This window comes from Cydia fagiglandana, chromosome 15, assembly GCF_963556715.1.
Source record: "Cydia fagiglandana chromosome 15, ilCydFagi1.1, whole genome shotgun sequence".
In the NCBI taxonomy this organism is placed as follows: Eukaryota; Metazoa; Arthropoda; class Insecta; order Lepidoptera; family Tortricidae; genus Cydia; species Cydia fagiglandana.
The window spans coordinates 1,907,640-1,925,236 of record NC_085946.1 but is presented as its reverse complement, the minus strand read 5'-3'; the positions used below and the strand labels follow the sequence as shown (position 1 = coordinate 1,925,236).

General features: G+C 36.1%; 1 protein-coding gene across 1 annotated transcript; it reads left to right on the top strand.

The window, feature by feature from the left end:
* Positions 1 to 10,010: 10,010 nt before the first annotated feature.
* On the top strand, positions 10,011 to 16,104 carry LOC134671192 (uncharacterized). Its single transcript, XM_063528978.1, has 7 exons — positions 10,011 to 10,583; positions 10,682 to 10,750; positions 10,850 to 11,579; positions 14,363 to 14,801; positions 14,960 to 15,336; positions 15,615 to 15,822; positions 15,929 to 16,104. The coding sequence occupies exons 1-7, from the start codon at positions 10,477 to 10,479 to the stop codon at positions 16,102 to 16,104; spliced, it is 2,106 nt and encodes a 701-aa protein (XP_063385048.1). The 5' UTR covers positions 10,011 to 10,476.
* Positions 16,105 to 17,597: the final 1,493 nt, after the last annotated feature.

Genomic DNA, 17,597 nt, shown 5'->3' with positions numbered 1-17,597 from the left:
AGAGGATTGATTCAGCCTGCGCTGCATCGCTTCGCTTCGCGTTCGCGTGTTGTTCGCCTACGTAGTACGCTGCGTTAGCGTTACTCATATTATTTTTCGACCCGCTTACCCGCTTCGTGCAACCGCGCCAGCTAGCGAACGCCATTATACGCGTTATTTTACTCATCTATCATCCAATATGTACTTAGGTACTCGTCTTACTGCTGTGGTGTGACAACTCGAAGTGGACCTTGGCCTCCGACATCACAGATCGCCATGCTTCTCTATCCAAAGCCGTTTCTGCCACTGGGCAGAAACGGCTGCGACGACGCGGCTCCGAGCTCTCTAAGATCTTTTTGTCCTTCGTCTCTCCAGCGGTACCAGTCGTGGCGGTCTTAGGCCATTTGGTACTCCAGAGCACGTCCTCCAGATGATCGTCAACCATCCGGACTACGTACCCGAGCCATCGGGGTCAGGCAGCTTTCGTTTCTCCGATCCGATAAAACACTAACCCGATAAATAACTTAAATTAGTCAATCGCCAATTTAGATAGCTCACATCAGTCCCAGTCAGATCGTGTTAGTTTGATGTGTCAAATAGGGTTCCAGGCGAATTTCGTTATACTATTAGAAGTATTTGGACAAATGAAATTATTTTTCAGAAAATATTTTAATTTGTTTTTTATCAAGTAGATACACAACTATATAAATTATAAACTGAAATAAATGTCATATACTAAGAAAAAGTGACCAAGGCCTCCAGTGCCCCAGGCTGGAATCGAACCAGCGTCCTCTGCTATCACATGACATTGAGTCATCCAGTTAGAAGGTCCGAACCATACTGTTCTACCTTAGGGATGGCCAGGGGGTGGGGCGCCATAAGCCTTCAGTAAGAAGTGCATATATGTACTTGGAAAAATTCGACCTATGCCGCTGTGGCCCGGTGGCCGAGTGGCACAGACACCTGCTGCGATAGCAATGATAGCACATGAGTCATCCAGTTAGAAGGTCTGAACCATACTGTTCTACCTTAGAGATGGCCAGGGGGCGGGGCGCCATAAGCCTTCAGTAAGAAGGGCATATACTTATTACTTGGAAAAAATCGACCTATGCCGCTGTGGCCCGGTGGCCGAGTGGCACAGACACCTGCTGCGATAGCAGAGGACGCTCGTTCGATTCCAGCCTGGGGCACTGGAGGCCTTGGTCACTTTTCTTAGTATATGTTTTTAATTTTTTTATATTATTTGACATTGTTAATAATTTAGTTAATTAATTGATTGCTAATAATGGTTTTTAAATTGTGTATTGCTTGAAATTTGTATAGTTATAATCAATTGTTATTCCCCTACTTGACGATCATAATATAAATTCGTATAGATTAGTGTAAAATAATTTATATTGTAATTTAATATTATGAAATAAATAAATCTAAATCTAAATCTATGACATTTATTTGAGTTTCCTTATAGATGATAAATATTTAAGTATCCGGAGTACTTTGAAACCTTCAATAAGCTTGACTCTGATTATATCAAAGATATTTTGAATAGGTATTTCCTACACAAAATGATTGACCCCCATACTTCAATCAACTCTTTGATATCAGTAAAATCTAACATTGATAGTTAAATGTTCATAGTCATTAATTTTCAAACGTATCTCTAAATCAATACTAAATTGCTTTTACCATTTTCTACTCGAAAATTCCCTTTTGGACGTAAATTACGCATTTATCTAAAATGATTTAATAAATACATGCTTTTGGGGCGAATTTACATATCTATGGAATAAATAACGGGGGAGCGGATACTGATTTCTGTTTTATTTGATGGGACAAAATTTTACTTTAAAATAGGGCAAAGCTGGTTTAAAACTTGGTATTCTGAATAAGAAAATTCATTCAGCCAAGCTTTCTACAAGTTTTATGACAACATAATGTGAAATGAGGATTGAGTAGTAAATCTGGAATGAAAATTTGACTATTCATAAAACTTTACATGGCCAGAGACTGCACTGGATAAAAACAAACGATTCTTAGTTAATTCAGGCCAGTATCGCGTTCAAACTAATTTCTTATTCATTTCATTATCATTCATCCTATTTTTGTCAAATCGTAATTGGTTAAAGGACAAAAGCAAAACTATCTAAATGTATAGAAGTTAGAATTGAAATATTTATAATAGACATGAAAAATAACTGAACCTTCTTTTTCATACGTATAATAAGCCTAAGGAACACTCATTACAAGTATAATGAGTCATTATACTGTCATTATTAATGACAGTCAAAGAAGCAAAGTCATTTCGAATTACTTTTTAAAGCGGTGACCGTTGTATTTTGTTGAACCTTATTCTATGAGCACTAATGTTCATTTTGCAAACAGAATATATCAAAGGAAAAGGGACCCGTTAATTTACTTTTGAATAATATAGCTATTTAGCATAACTGTGTAATTGTGTGGCAGCCAATTATCGACACAAAGTTACATTTTGTGAACATCTCAGCTAAAATGAACTACTTTGCAGGTTGCCACTTAGGGCGTTACTCACGTAGAGAAGTGTTTAAAAATCACCCTTACCGACGACTGCAAATTGGTACTTTTTCCTAAAAATGACACATTAATGACAGAGGTGTTTTCAACCCTCAATCCTGTGGATCTCATTTGGTCTATAGAATTGTGTAAATGAATGGGAAAACGCCCCAATCCCGTGAAATGACGACAGCAGTTTTTTCTGAGAGGTAGTTAACTACGTCCATTTTTATGAAGGTATATTGTAGACATCATGGTTTACTAGAAGAGGCTACCTATGATTTATAAGGTACCTACCGTACCCGAAAGGTTACAAACGGAACCCTATTATTTTGTATGGTAGTCTGTAATACGTATATAATAAGTGTCTGACCAGTTGATACTATGTAATGTTCCACGTTTTTTCAGTATTCCAAAAACACCAAATATGTAATAAAAAATATATTGGATGATATTAAAAACCTAGTGTTTTGGCTATTTTTTACCTTTCGGTGGCGTGGAATCTCATGTAGTAGACCGTTGAAATTAATACTAACCATCAAAATACTGCTATACGCAAGCATGAGCCTTTAGGAAATATAATTATGACATTTATAAGGTACATAAAACATTAAATATAAATATTAAGAACGGGTCACTCACATATTTTAAGTCGGAAAACGCTCATATATTTAATATGTCCCCGGGTATGTCCTTTGGGACCCGGGTATGTCCTTAAACTACGTCCAAGACCACCGATGGACGGGCAGCAACGTCCCTGCAATTCGATGTACTCGACTGCGATCGCCAACCCGCCTGCGTGGCGATTATGGCATTCACCCCCCATAAGGGGGAGGCGGGTCAATTTTCAAATAGGCATTTTTTGCTGTCCCACGGCTAAAACTGGAAGTCCATAGGACTAAAAGACTGGGTATGTATATATTTTCATTCAGTGTATTATAAGCTTTAAAAATCATGCACAACTGTACCAAAAATATTATTTGGTCCTGACAAAATCGCATTTGAAGTTCCAAAAACGGCGAAATTTGCCGTTTTTCGCGTGTCCCAGTGGCGGCATCGCGCAATAAAAAAAATCATAACTTTGGATGTAGGCAACGTATTATAAACAACTTTGTATTTCTATAAAGAGCATTTTCTAGAGTATTGATTTAATCATATTGATAAATTAATGCGTTATTTAATAAAACAAGGGAAGCCTTTTTATCGCTGTCCCGCACGGCACCTGTTTTGTTATGACTTAAATATATCCCCTATAATCTTCTTTGTCTATTGAATAACGGTTAGATTAAATTTACAACGCAATAGTGCGGTTAGTTGGGCATCGATTGACATCAAATGTAAACCCGGAAACAGTTTAATTTATTTAAAAACAGATAAAAATCTCTTTCGATATATTTTGGTATGACTACAACGACATTTGTATGGACGCTGAATACGTTGGTACATAGTTGGAATAAAAATATGTCTTTTATAATAATAGTTGCAAATATAGTGTTAAAATATATAGTAAAATAAATAAGTGAATCTGTTGTATTGTGTAGGAAATATCGCTAAAAAATATTATTGGCGACATGTCGCGACATTTGTATGGCGACATTTATACGGCTATTTTGACCGTATAAATGTCGATTGTGGCATACAAATGTCGACATAGTGCCATACAGATGTCGAGAAGGTGTTATACATATGTCGTCAGGGTCTTATAAATGCAACAAAAATAATAAATAGTGGCATATACATGTTGATACTGCCATATAATGTCGAAAAAATGCCGTATACATGTCAAAAGCGCCTTACAAATGGCTAAATAGTGTCATACAAATGTCGATCTTTAAACGTCCATATCTAGCTAACTATAAAAAGTACAGAGGTGCCTCCTACAGTATATTTTTTGTTGTTAAGAACCCTTCCTAAAACGATGATTATAAATCAGATTTTTCAAAAATAAAAATTTGCCATACAAATGTCGAAAAAACACCCTCTTCAAAAATTGACCCAGGCCTATGTTCAGCAGTGGACGTCTTATGGCTCACGAAAGTTTTGTTAGGTACATAACACTTCTAGAATCATATTTGTATCCACAACTTCGACGTCAGTTATCGACATCGCGTAAACGGCAACAGGCTTTAATGCCTGTCGGACACGACTCTGACTCATGAAACAAAAATCCTTCGTGTTCTACCCTGCTTGTGAAATTGGCCTTATCTGAACATTTTTTATGACTAAAATGCAAGAGTATTTATTCGTGCTTATTGCGTGATAAGGGTTAAATAAAGCGCCTGTCTTTTATTATGGATAAGTGAGAAAGTGTCTTTTTGTCTGTGTTGTCATTATCACCGCGATAAAAATGATAAAATGTAACCTGGGGTAAAATGACATGGACAACTATTTACTTGTATATACGACGTTATGATATTCTAGTTATAAATTATTAATGGTACTTACATTTGTCTGCTTATACTGAATTTGTTTTTCGCTCATATTAGACATACCAATTAAGTCTTATAACCATGAAAAACTCGAATAAAGTCAAACAAAGGGGCATGGCTATGGTGAATATAATGACTGTGTAAAATATTTTTCGTTGTCGCTTATGGCAAAGCATCGTTAATAACAGCGTAAGCGACAGCCGCCTTAAGGTACCTTTACAGATGAAACTTCACATTGTATTAGTTAGGTACTAGGAAAAAGTCGAGCGGCTAACAACAAATATACACTAAACATACATAATAGTATGTAACATTCTCAAGTCCTTACACGATGGAGCGCGTCTAAATCGGTTGATTTTTCATTCCGCCCATTTATCCAAAGCACCTAAAGTCATGAACTCATTCGTGTTTGACCTCCACGCACGTAAAAACTTGCCATTTTTCTTGCCAACCGAAATGAATGCTGAAACTAGCTTGCATACATCCCTATAACCCCAACACAACAAAGTTATCGAAGCAGTTGATATCGATGTTGCTAAAATTACTCATACGTATTTTTGTATTGACGCGTGTTATTCCTCGTTTTGTCCAGTCGCACGCATAACTTTGTAAAACTACAGCCACTGACAAATGCGTCGTATAAATCAAAATGGTGCCCGCAAAATCGTTTCACGCAACATAAAATTGCTTTTTCATACTGTTATCGCGTATTTTCTTAATAGCGAGGCCTTAATAAGCGCCATTATCTTTTATAGACGTTAGATTATTATCTTAAAAGTCGGTGGGAAAAGGGGGAGGTATATTAGGGAAGTTTATGTTTAACGCGTTTACTTTGTAACCTTAACGAAGATTACGTAGAATGTAAGTATGAGTTGATTATGCCAAAGGCAATATTGTGTTTTAAACCATCAGAAATACAATGTTTCATTAAAACCTATAATTTTATTAGGCTTATTCACAAGTATAGCAGGAGGCATATTCTGATTTTGCAATTTATTAAGGTTTTGATTTTGTTATGATACAACCTTGAAGATCGCACGCTTATTGATGCCCGCAAAATACACTTGGTGTCGTGTCATTAGGCATCTCGCTCTATCATATTTATGCATGTGAGATGCCTAATGACGATCGTCAAGATCGTATCAAAACGAGATAAAAAATAAAAACCAATGTTAATTTGGCCTCTACGAAAGAGTTGTAAGGGTATAATTATTATTATATTTTTAACTAACGTTTATTAAATATAAGCCTATTAGGTACCTCGTATAGAGGAGCTTATATTAGGTAGGTAAATAGTTAAATTCCATTTTATGAAAATAATTCTAACACGATGCTATGTGACGTAAGCGCCTACCGCTATAACCTACGGGCACCTTCGTCGAACGTCACATATAAACCTACGTATATCCCTAGTTACTATAAATGGGACTTTTCACGTCTAAAAGTACCCTATCGTAGATGGCGCTTGCTCTATTATAACCGATATTTCAATACTAAATGGTGCTATGCGACGTAAGCGCCGACCGATATAAGCTACCTTTACCCGTGGATCGTCACAGATTAGGAGTAAAGATTAATAAAATATTCAGAAGTTCTAAAAAGCTTTTATACAGATACGAAAAAAAAAATGTTATTAACAATTTATTAACAAGTTAGGGCAAACTAATATGTGTAAGTGCCTGAGTCTGTAATAAGAGGCAACCCTAAAATGTCTATTGCTCCGAAAGCAACTACATTTATTTTGTATGACTTTATCATCTCTATAGAAAAGAAGCAATATTTTTATGCGAAATTGCATGGCAAACAAATTACTTTCCCAAAAAGATTAGGTCGAGCGTGTACAATCAAGAGAAATATATGAGCGTAATTTTGTAATGGGATTTTGGATTTAATTTAATACTGGAGGTCAAAGGCTAGAAAACACTAAATCAGGAGTCATGGAAATCAAGGAAACAGGCTTTCGCCCAGCAGTGGGACACTGAAATCGTCTTGGAAAAAAAGTTAAAGTCGCCAGCAAAAAGTGTTAACCTGAACAAAGCCTCAATAATTATCCGTTAAAGTGCATGTTCAGATATTTTTGTTCAACTTGGCCGCTCCGATATATCTGATGGCGGTACAAAACTGACAACAAGTATTACGTTTCACATACAGGAAAGCATCCATCAAGTGGGGTTATGTTTTTGCAAATATATTGTGTTTTGCCTGAGGCGGTTATAGGATGTTGCGAAGTATGAGCTCTGGAGTTACGAAATATTTACAATCGGAGACGGTCTTGAAAGCATTAGTGAAAGAACGAAGTAAACTGAACAATAAAAGTGAAAGAACGATGTAAACCCTACAATAAAAGTGATTGATCCGGAAAAAACTGTTTTACTACGTATTACAACAGTAACCGTATTGCAAGGGGGAGGCCTATGTTCAGCAGTGGACGTCTAATGGCTGAGATGATGATGATGATGAACCGTATTGCAAGATAGAATTAGGAACAGTGTGATAAGGGAAAAGTGTGGACTGAATGCAGATGTAGTGACAAAAATTTAAAAAGGTATGTTGTAATGGTTTGGACACGTGGAAAGCATGAGTGAAAGAAGACTAACAAGGAGAGTGTCTAAGAAAGAAGTTGAAGTTGGAACGGGTAGACCTTGGCGGACTTTCTCTGATCAGATTCATTACCAACTACCGATACCAATTTTAGTTTCAACCACATTATGGGGACGCGATTTTGGACTCGTTAGAAACGAATTGATTAATAAGTAGAGGGTTATCTAAAAGTCAAATGTTCTAACCACGTTTAAATTTTTAATTTACAACTAATACAAAATTTAAATTTGTACCAAGTACTAAACTTATTTTTTGCCACGTCCAATAATATAACACTTCAATGTCGTCTGTATATGATTTTGAGATGTAACCGTTTGAGTTTCCGAACCCCTCGTTGGGGTTAAACAACCCTGCTAATGTTACAAAGGCTACCTGTATCCCTTCTATCGCTACCAATATCTCGCGGTTGTCAAGGAAATGTACACATAAGTAAATACGGGAAGTGTCTCGACATATGAAAAGCATAAAATATTTTTTTTTACAACACCAGCTCGTAAAGGCTCTCTTTACGCTACAAAAACAGATGAGAAAGTTGCATGTGGTCAACATGTGTGGCAAAGTAATGCAAATTTTGAGTTGTTTCCTCATTTTGGCTGGTAGAATTGACAAGTGATGGATTTGAATGATAAATTTATTTAGTGATATTCATTTGAATTTCATTTGTAATGTTTAATTCAGTCAATACTTTCCTCGCGGTGGTGTGGTGAATTTTTTTCACTCTGGAGAAAACCTTGAAACCCTCGCAGTGCTCAAGACTCCAGTTTTCAAACCACTTGCTATGCTCGTGGTTCAATTTTGGAGTATTTCGCTTATTTGGGTATCAATATTAGAATGAGGGGATTACAACAACCTTTGCTTCCCTGTAAAACAAACAACTATTGCGGTTTTTGATCAAAATTGGAAACAAGAAACGTATGTCTAGGTATTTATTTATTGTAAATTCGATCAACTTTGACCATGCCGGTACAACTCTAAGCAAACTTGCTATCAAATATGATTATTAGGACTTTCTTAGAGAGTAATCTAACACAATAAAAAAAAATGTAACACCATAGTAACATTTTACAAATACCTAAATCACCCAGATGAACCGATTTTTACACAGTTATCTTGTAAAATATAAATCCAAGTAATAAAGTGTTTGCCTCAAGATTAACTTATGAGAGCTATTTCGAAACTTAAACTATTCGAATAGTCCATTATAAATCTCCATTAAATAACGTTTTCTTTTGTCCCTGACAGGTTAGATTGCTAAACCTTTCTCTTGGGATGCATAGAATAGATTCTTAAAGCTATTATTAAACGAGCATAAAAGATTTCGCTAAGAAACCGGTTTAATTAATTTATAATGTGTTTTATTACGTCAAGTACATTCACTTGGGTCTAACCCTTAATTTGAGACGAAACTTGAGAAAAAAAAAGAATTATCTTTGGTTCAAAAGTAGTAATGATTCTGGCTAGAAAATAAAATCAAAATGAGGATAAAATTTTATGTCAAAAAATAAATATTGATTAAAATACTGATGATATTATATTCTGATGTCAGCGTACGTACGAATTGGCCTGTTAGGGTTCAGCTACAAAACGAACTAATATTAATTAGTAACAAAATGGTTGTATTAACACTGATTTAATATCGTTAGTGTTGTGCGTCGACAGAGTGACATCCCTAGTGCGCAAAACGTTCAAACTGATAAACAAGACCAAGTGCGGGTAGTTCGAAAAACTCGCGCGGCTAGAAGATGTTGATGTCAACTTAAGCCAGTCTTCTCCGAGACCACGGGGACAACGCCGTCCTCGAAACGTCGGAGGTAAATCTTAAAACTTAAATACGCGATTAAGTCCCGTTGTGTAGTTTCATAATGGTTGTATTAAGATCAGTTCCCACTGTTTCAGTATCTGACCACTCAGAATGGGAAAATAAAACTTGTTGTCAGAATGAATGTTGAAAACTGGGTCCCATATCCAACGTCAAATTAAATTTGGAATGGGATTACGACATGCAATGACAATTTTAGGGGAATCGTTGTTTGGCAAGCTTATGTGGTGGCAAAACCTGACCTACTTTTAGATTTGTGGGGTGTCTTTGACCTTGGGTTTTTGAAGCACCAATTTCAACTCAAGCTCTTAAACTACATAATATATGTTATTTGTGATTATCATACTCATACTCATTTATTCATAAAGCCAATTTAAATGTCATACTTATAAAATTTGAAGTATACACTTAAAATTGATTGAATCGAAAATTAAAATTGAACTGTCACTATGAAATAAAAAATGATTCACCATACCAGCTTTTAAAGGCTCTCTTTATTCATATGACAATGTTGCAGTGATAAAACAACAACAACAACAACAACAGTGATAAAAGTAATAAGATGGAAATATTCAACGGTTCCCGATTTTGGCTAGTGACCCTTAAGGTGGTTCGCTTTTCATACAAAAGTCAATCAAAGTTCATTAAGTAACTACACACTATTAGTACATAAATATTTCCGCACTTATCTTCTTTCACATATTCGTTTGCGCGAAATTAACAGGAAAACAATGTTTCATACAGAAATCATGCAAAAATCATAGTTAAATTTTCATCAAATTTACGTATGTGTGTGTCACAAATGTCGTGTACATATACGTTGTGACGTTGCCAATCCATGCTTTACATTCTCGCGCGAGCCACGAGACGAGATTACAGTGCCGTCATGTTTAGCCTTCTGAGTTGCTTTTGAGTCCCTGAGGCCCTTACAAAGGATTTAATCCAAATCGAATTTTGAATTAAAATGGAATACAAGAAGGTTCCAAATACAAAACTGCAATAATGACAAGCGGGACTCAGGAGGTTAGTGCATTTTTTGTTGACACTGACACTTGACAGGTATTTGATATACATCAAAACGTTTGTAATGTGTCCTTGTGAATTTTATTCGTTAGTAAAATGATAACGTCTAAATCGAATTATAAAAATCATCGGTATTCTGGGCCGCGTAAATCCAGAAACAGAGTTCGCGGAGCATTAAAGCGCAATCATGACGGTGATGTGTCGTAAGTTACAGTTTCACTCCTTCATTGTACTTTGAGAAAATAATTGTCACTTCTCCCATAGTATTCTTGTATATAAGAAAATACTTTTCTTTTGCCAGTCGTGTAGACGTATGGCGTAAAAAGAGAAAAATAGAAATACCTCAAAATGAAGCAGCTGAAAGTGCAGGGTAAGTTTTAATTTCTAATTGCACTTTAGCTTCCTGTTCCCTAGGTACACACCTAGATTCAGATGTGATTAATAATCATCAACTTCTTTTTTTTTCCAGACAAAATATTGTCAAAACTTATAGTAGGCAAGTGCCAGTCGTACATGTAGAGGCTACTTTTGATGCAAAATCTCATCAGCCATCAACTAGTAATAATAGTAAAGCTTTGCCTCTGAAGCCTGAAACTAAGGCTTTGGAAATAAACTGGCCAGTAACTGATCCAACTTTGGCATGCCATGAATTGACTATTGAGAAAAGTGTTGATAATAACTTGATTGGTCTGACTGGGAACAGAATTGTTGACATCCAACACATCCTTCACTGGGCATTTGCTCTGGGAAAGCACACAAAAACTTGCGCAAATAGTACCATTGAGTTTGTCAGAGAGCTGCGGAACGGCTTCAACAGTATATTCATTTTTAAATGCAGCATGTGTGATAAAGAATTTCGAGAGAGCAATGAGAATAGTGATCATGAAAAACTAAACACAGGCTTTGTGTGGGGAACAGTAACGGGTGCAGGTTATTATACACAAGCGTCTCATTTGACTAACGTAATGGATATCCCCACAATGGGTCCTTCAAAATTTAGAAAGATAGAAAAATCACTGGGAGATACATGGAAAGATCAATTGACAGAAGAAATAAAGAATGTAGGACAACAAGAGAGAGCTATAGCTATTGAAAAAGGTCAAATTACTGACAATGGCATTCCATACATAGAAGTTGAAGTGGATGGTGGGTGGGCCAAGAGGAGCTACGGTCATAACTATAACTCAGCATCTGGTATGGTAAGGGACTATTTTTATTTATTTATTCATCATTCTTCTTAGGCTAGGGTTTTTATAATATGAATATAAAAGTAAAATATAAAAACACTTACAAAACAATAAAAAATATATAAACACATTATGAAAAACCTAACCTAGGGTGCCGCTGGCTTACCGTCTTGTTATTTTTATTATTATTGATTTTTAGGGTTCCGTACCCAAAGGGGCCCTATTACTAAGACTCCGCTGTCCGTCTGTCTGTCGCCTGGCTGTAACTCATGAACCGTGATAGGAATTTTCACAAATGATGTATTTCTGTTGCCGCTATATCCATGGGCGACGATGATCGCTTCCCATTAGGCGGCTCGCCTGCTCGTTTGCTGACTATCATCCCATACAACAAACGTGATTCTTTTTGCAGTTTTTTGCGTAATGGTACGGAACCTTTCGTGCGCGAGCCCGATTCGCATTTGGCCGGTTTTTTAAATTCAGTGTTTTCAGGCTTGCATCATTGGGAAAAACACAAAGAAGTGCTTGTATATTGGCATAAAAAACAAGTATTGTTATCATTGTCATTTATACGAGAAAGACAATAAGGATGTGCCGCCACACAAATGTTTCAAAAATTACCAGGGATCATCAACTGGTATGGAGGCAGAAATATTGGTGGAAGGCTTTCAAAAGTCAGAAGAAATGCATGGTGTACAATATCTTTCATTTATTGGAGATGGTGATTCCTCTGTTTTCGCTCAATTGAATGAAAAAGTGTCATATGGTCAAAAAATACGGAAAACAGAGTGCAAAAATCATGTTATAAAAAATTATACAAGTAAACTATATAAGGTATTTTTCTTATATTATCAATGATAATTCCTAAATAATATATTATATCATATAACAGTGTTGGGCGTAATTAATTACTCGTGTAATTTAATTACTAATTTAATTACATGTAATTGAATTACATAAAATTTAATTACATGTAATTAAATTATCTGTGTAATTTGCAATTGTAATTACATTAATTAGTAATTAAATTACTCAATTACTTTTCATTTACCTTTTTAATAATATGCAAATATGAACAAATTTACTTGGAGTAATTATAAAGAAAAACTTATGAATTCCATAAATTCCATTATACGGTGGATAACGTTATAACATATTTTTATCCCTGGAATCATACCTTTACAGGGTACTATGTGACAAACCACGTTGAATATGGCGGTTAGCGCTTACGTCGCGTAGCACCGCATTAGTATTGGGGCGCCGCTAATAATGACGTAAGCGCCGACCTAAGGTGTCTTTCGGGTTGGACTGTAGCAAAGGGGGGGCTGGGACTTAGAATTTTTTTGACAGTGGTGTCATTATGACACTATTTTTAAATGATTGTAATGTGTAGATCACGTCAAAATAAGCATCTTATACTGAAAAAACTTTTCTCTAAAATAAAAAATGGCTGAGTTAGACGCCTCCAAAGATTGATGTTTTTAAAGCGAGCTGGGACTTAGAAAATTTTCATCGAGAGTGGTGTCATTATGACATATATTTTAAATGATTGTTATAGAACACGTCAAAATAAGCTACTTTTACTTGAAAAACTTTTTTCTAAAACTTCATTAAGAACTGTTTTAAAACCCCTGTTTTTTTCATTTTCTTAAAAAAAATTCTAAGTCCCAGAAACGGCCCCCCTTTGATACAGTCCGCTATTTTCAATTTTAGAAAAAAGTTTTTCAAGTAAAAGTAGCCTATTTTAACGTGTTCTATACGTTACAATCATTTAAAATATATGTCATAATGACACCACTCGCGATGAAAATTTTCTAAGTCCCAGCTCCCTTTAAAAACATCAATCTTTGGAGGGATCTAACTCAGCCATTTTTTATTTTAGAGAAAAGTTTTTCCAGTAAAAGATGCTTATTTTGACGTGATCTACACATTACAATCATTTAAAAATAGTATCATAATGACACCACTTAATCAGAAAAAAATTCTAACTCCCAGCCCTCCCTTTGCTACAGTCCAACCAAATCAACCAAAGTTAACATTGACAATATTGCTTAGTCAAATTTAAAACCATTCAAAATGTTCATCTGATTTTGGAAATAAAGATGATCAAAAACTTGCATTCTATAAAAGTAATTGTAATTCAAAAAAGTAATTAAATTACAAATTTCAATTACAAAATGTAATTAATAATTTAATTACTAAATACATTTTGCAATTGTAATTAGTAATTAAAATTTTAATTACTTTCCACATGTAATGGAAATTATTTGTTGGAATTACATTTTGTAATTGCAATTGTTAGTTAGTAATTCAATTACTTTTTGCCCAACACTGTCATATAATCGAAATTCAAAAGGTGTATGTGAAGTCCCCAATCCGCATTGGGCTATCGTGGGGACTATAGCCCAAACCCTTTCGCGCATGAGAGGAGGCCTGTGCCCAGCGTGGAACGTACATATATGTATAGGCTGAATTATTATTATTATTATTTCTATCTTTCTTTTATTTTCTCAGCATTTCATAAAAATACTGGTGTAATGGGATGCACGGGCCAAAGCCAAGTGCATCTCATATTAATCTTCAAGGTGTTGATTGTTTTGGGTTTGGTTTGATCCGGGTAGAGTTTGTGTAACAGATGCACGTTGATTCTGGAGCTGTAGATCATTGTGAAGAAATTTCCTAACTATTCGGCATGTGTTCAGAATAACTGCTTTTTGCATTAGTACATATGAAGACGGCGGCAAAGACAGGGTTTTATTATTATAAATACATAATCCCTACTAATATTATTTCAGATACTGCCTGATACCAAATTACCATTGTATGGTCGCAAAATGTTGAAAGCCAGGTTATCAAAACTAACTACAATTTCGAGGAAAATTATCTTGCATCACGCCGGAAATAGGTTGGCGATGAGAAATGACCTGCAGTATGGCCCTTCACATGTGTTTGGGGAACATGAAAAATGCCAAGATTATTTTTGTAAATACATTGCAACTGGCGAGCAAGATGTAAATTATGTGAAGAGTATGAAGGAAAAGGCCCCTGCCGTTTGGGCAGTTATTTGTGCTGCAAATGAATTTGTAATCACTAAAACAAATCGGTTGTCAAATGATACAACCAATCATGTTGAAAACTTTATGAGCATTATAAGTAAATTAAGTAAATTCAACTGCGGCAAGCGGCTTAATCTTCATACAGGTGGATCTTATCAGCGTAGAGTGACGGTTGCAGGTAAGTAGTTATTACTAAAAGTATTGCACAATTCCTAAAGATGGAAAATAATTATAGTGTTGTAAATAATAATAGTGTGAAATTGAGGCTCTGCATGTGTAGTCACAAGACTACACATGCAGAGCCTCAATTTCAAATATTTATGTATATTTTTACAGGGCTCTCACAAGTAACTGGCCAAACTTGGCATAAGTCTGCGTGGCGAAAATGTACTAACAGTTCCCCAGGCAAAACTTTTAGAAAATATATTGGCCAGAGACAGAGGACTGAAGCGCGGAGGAAACTCTACAAACGCAGACGACTTTTTCATGCTAAGCCACCTCAGCCCGATAAAAATTATGGTCCTGAAGCTCAAGACACAGCAGACCCAGTAAATCTTGATGACCTAAAGAAAATATGTGCTGATAAGTTGCCTGAATTCAACAAAACTGCTGATGAAATCAAGGCCATAGAAGAAAGCACTATTGGTCAACATGAAAATGATCTGTACAATATGTATAGGAGTGACAGGTTGACAGCAAGTCAATTTGGAGTGGTTAGTGCCTTTGTCATTTCTTATGAAGGTACTTGATGATGATGATCTCCTAGAACAGCGGTCGGCGGCCACATAGCAGTTAACGAAGCGGACGCGGGCCGCACTTTGTTAATATTTATGACTGTATCAGACATTGTCGTTTGTCAATATTACATATAAAATAGCCAGGGAGGCTCGCGGGCCGCAAGTGAGAGGTTCGCGGGCCGCATGTGGCCCGCGGGCCGCTTGTTGCCGACCGCTGTCCTAGAAGATTATGTCATATTTGTTTTGTTTTTTAGATATGTAAGCGAAGAAAAACTACGCCGTCTCACAACCATGTCAAACAAGTGCTTTACAAAAGCAATATTTACACAAAAGACATGCTTTATGGACAACAGAACGAATCGGTGGCGAGAACGTACTTTATAGAAAATTACAAAAAGACGGTTCGTCAAGCTGGACTATACATTGATGCCGAATTTGGGTTTCTGGGCGCTAGTCCTGATGGTAGGTTAATAAGCAGTGACAATACATAACAAAACAGTAATATATGTAATTAATATTGTTTTGGTTGCCGAATAGTCAATGTGTCACTAACTCTAGATTTTTTTAGGTATCCTGGTTAATGAAGAGGCGATCTTGGAAATAAAATGTTTTCCTTCATTAGCCAGGAAACATCAGGACATCCTCAGTGCGTCAAAGGAAAACAAAAATTTTCCTGTGGTCCAAAAAAATGGAATTTTGTCCCTGAACGAAAAACACCATTATTACTATCAGGTACCTAAGTAAATTATAACCATTAGAATCCATATTGTCATCTTTCTTCCTATAACATTAGAGATTTTCTTTTTTCGTGATATTATATTTCTTTCAGGTACAGGGACAACTACGAATAACAAATATGAAAAAATGTTATTTCATTTGTTATGTGAATCCATCTACACCAATAAGTGTCATTGAAGTCTACAAAAATGATCAGTTCATAGAAAATATGATCCAGAAATTAGTTCACTTTTATAAAAACTCTATTTTGCCAGAGATTGTACTTAGGCGAATACCTAAGGGAGCTAAATCTATTGATCTTGAATAATTAGTAGGCCAGTATATGACTTCAAGGTTATGTCTTCAACTATTAGTTACAGAACACAATAAAATACATAAACACAAGAATTTCAAACGGGTTTCATCTACTGAGTGTATGGCATCCAATGATCCGTTTAATGAAAGTTACAGTCATTCTGAAGTTATGCCACAGAATAACTAATAGTACTACCGTACAGAAAATTCACTCCTTCACAAAAGTCAGATTTAGGTATAAAATTATACCTATACTCACCGCCTGCAACAAAATTGAAATTTATAACCGCGCACGAACCGTGAATCTTCTTTGCGCGAGCGCCACGTGACACGACGATCGTGCGGTCGAGCGACAGCCCACTGCCATACGCCTGCAGCCCCGGGCGGCCCGCCGGCCAAATGTACCTAAACTGCGTAGTGACACCCCCCTGGTTATGGTTATGCCATTGACGATGGCACATGTAGTTGTGCCACTGCCAAAATATCGGGAAATCAATAATATAAATAAACATGATAAATATCCCGTTTTCTATCATAGTTATAATTAGAAGGCTATACAATGTTGTAACTCACACTTGAATTGTAAATAAAAAAATTAAAAGAAATGTTTTTATTTAATTTTACAATTACTACTTTATTAAGGATGACTCACGTTAGACCGGGCCGTGTCCGGGCCGGAACTAACGGCGCATCATTTCTATCTATGGAAAGCATCACGTGATCACCTGTCACGTAGGTAATAGGAAAGTAAGCGCTGGAAGCTCCGGCCCGGACACGACCCGATCTAACGAGAGTGATCCTTTAGAGGCTGGGCAGTAAGGGATTGCTTTACTTGTAGAACAAACTACTTTTATGACTTACTGCATGGCCGCCATGTTGGATTTCAAAATAGTCATCATTTTCGAAATCTGCGCCCCCTAAAACCTATAAAACGACACCCATGACGCCTTTTATGACATAGTGCATGGCCGCCATGTTGGATTTCAAAAATATCATCATTTTCGAAATCTGCGCACCCCAAAACCTAAAAAACGACATCCATGACGATTTTTATGACATAGTGCATGGCCGCCATGTTGGATTTCAAAAATATCACCATTTTCGAAATCTGCGCCCCCCAAAACCTAAAAAACGACATCCATGACGATTTTTATGACATAGTGCATGGCCGCCATGTTGGATTTCAAAAATATCATCATTTTCGA

Excerpts from the sequence above, each read along its gene's own strand:
- LOC134671192 (XM_063528978.1), top strand. The coding sequence starts at position 10,477 with ATGATAACGTCTAAATCGAATTATAAAAATCATCGGTATTCTGGGCCG. Across the intron at positions 11,580-14,362 it reads ATAACTCAGCATCTGGTATG|ATACTGCCTGATACCAAATT; the intron begins GTAAGGGACTAT and ends ATATTATTTCAG. Across the intron at positions 15,823-15,928 it reads TCTGGGCGCTAGTCCTGATG|GTATCCTGGTTAATGAAGAG; the intron begins GTAGGTTAATAA and ends AGATTTTTTTAG.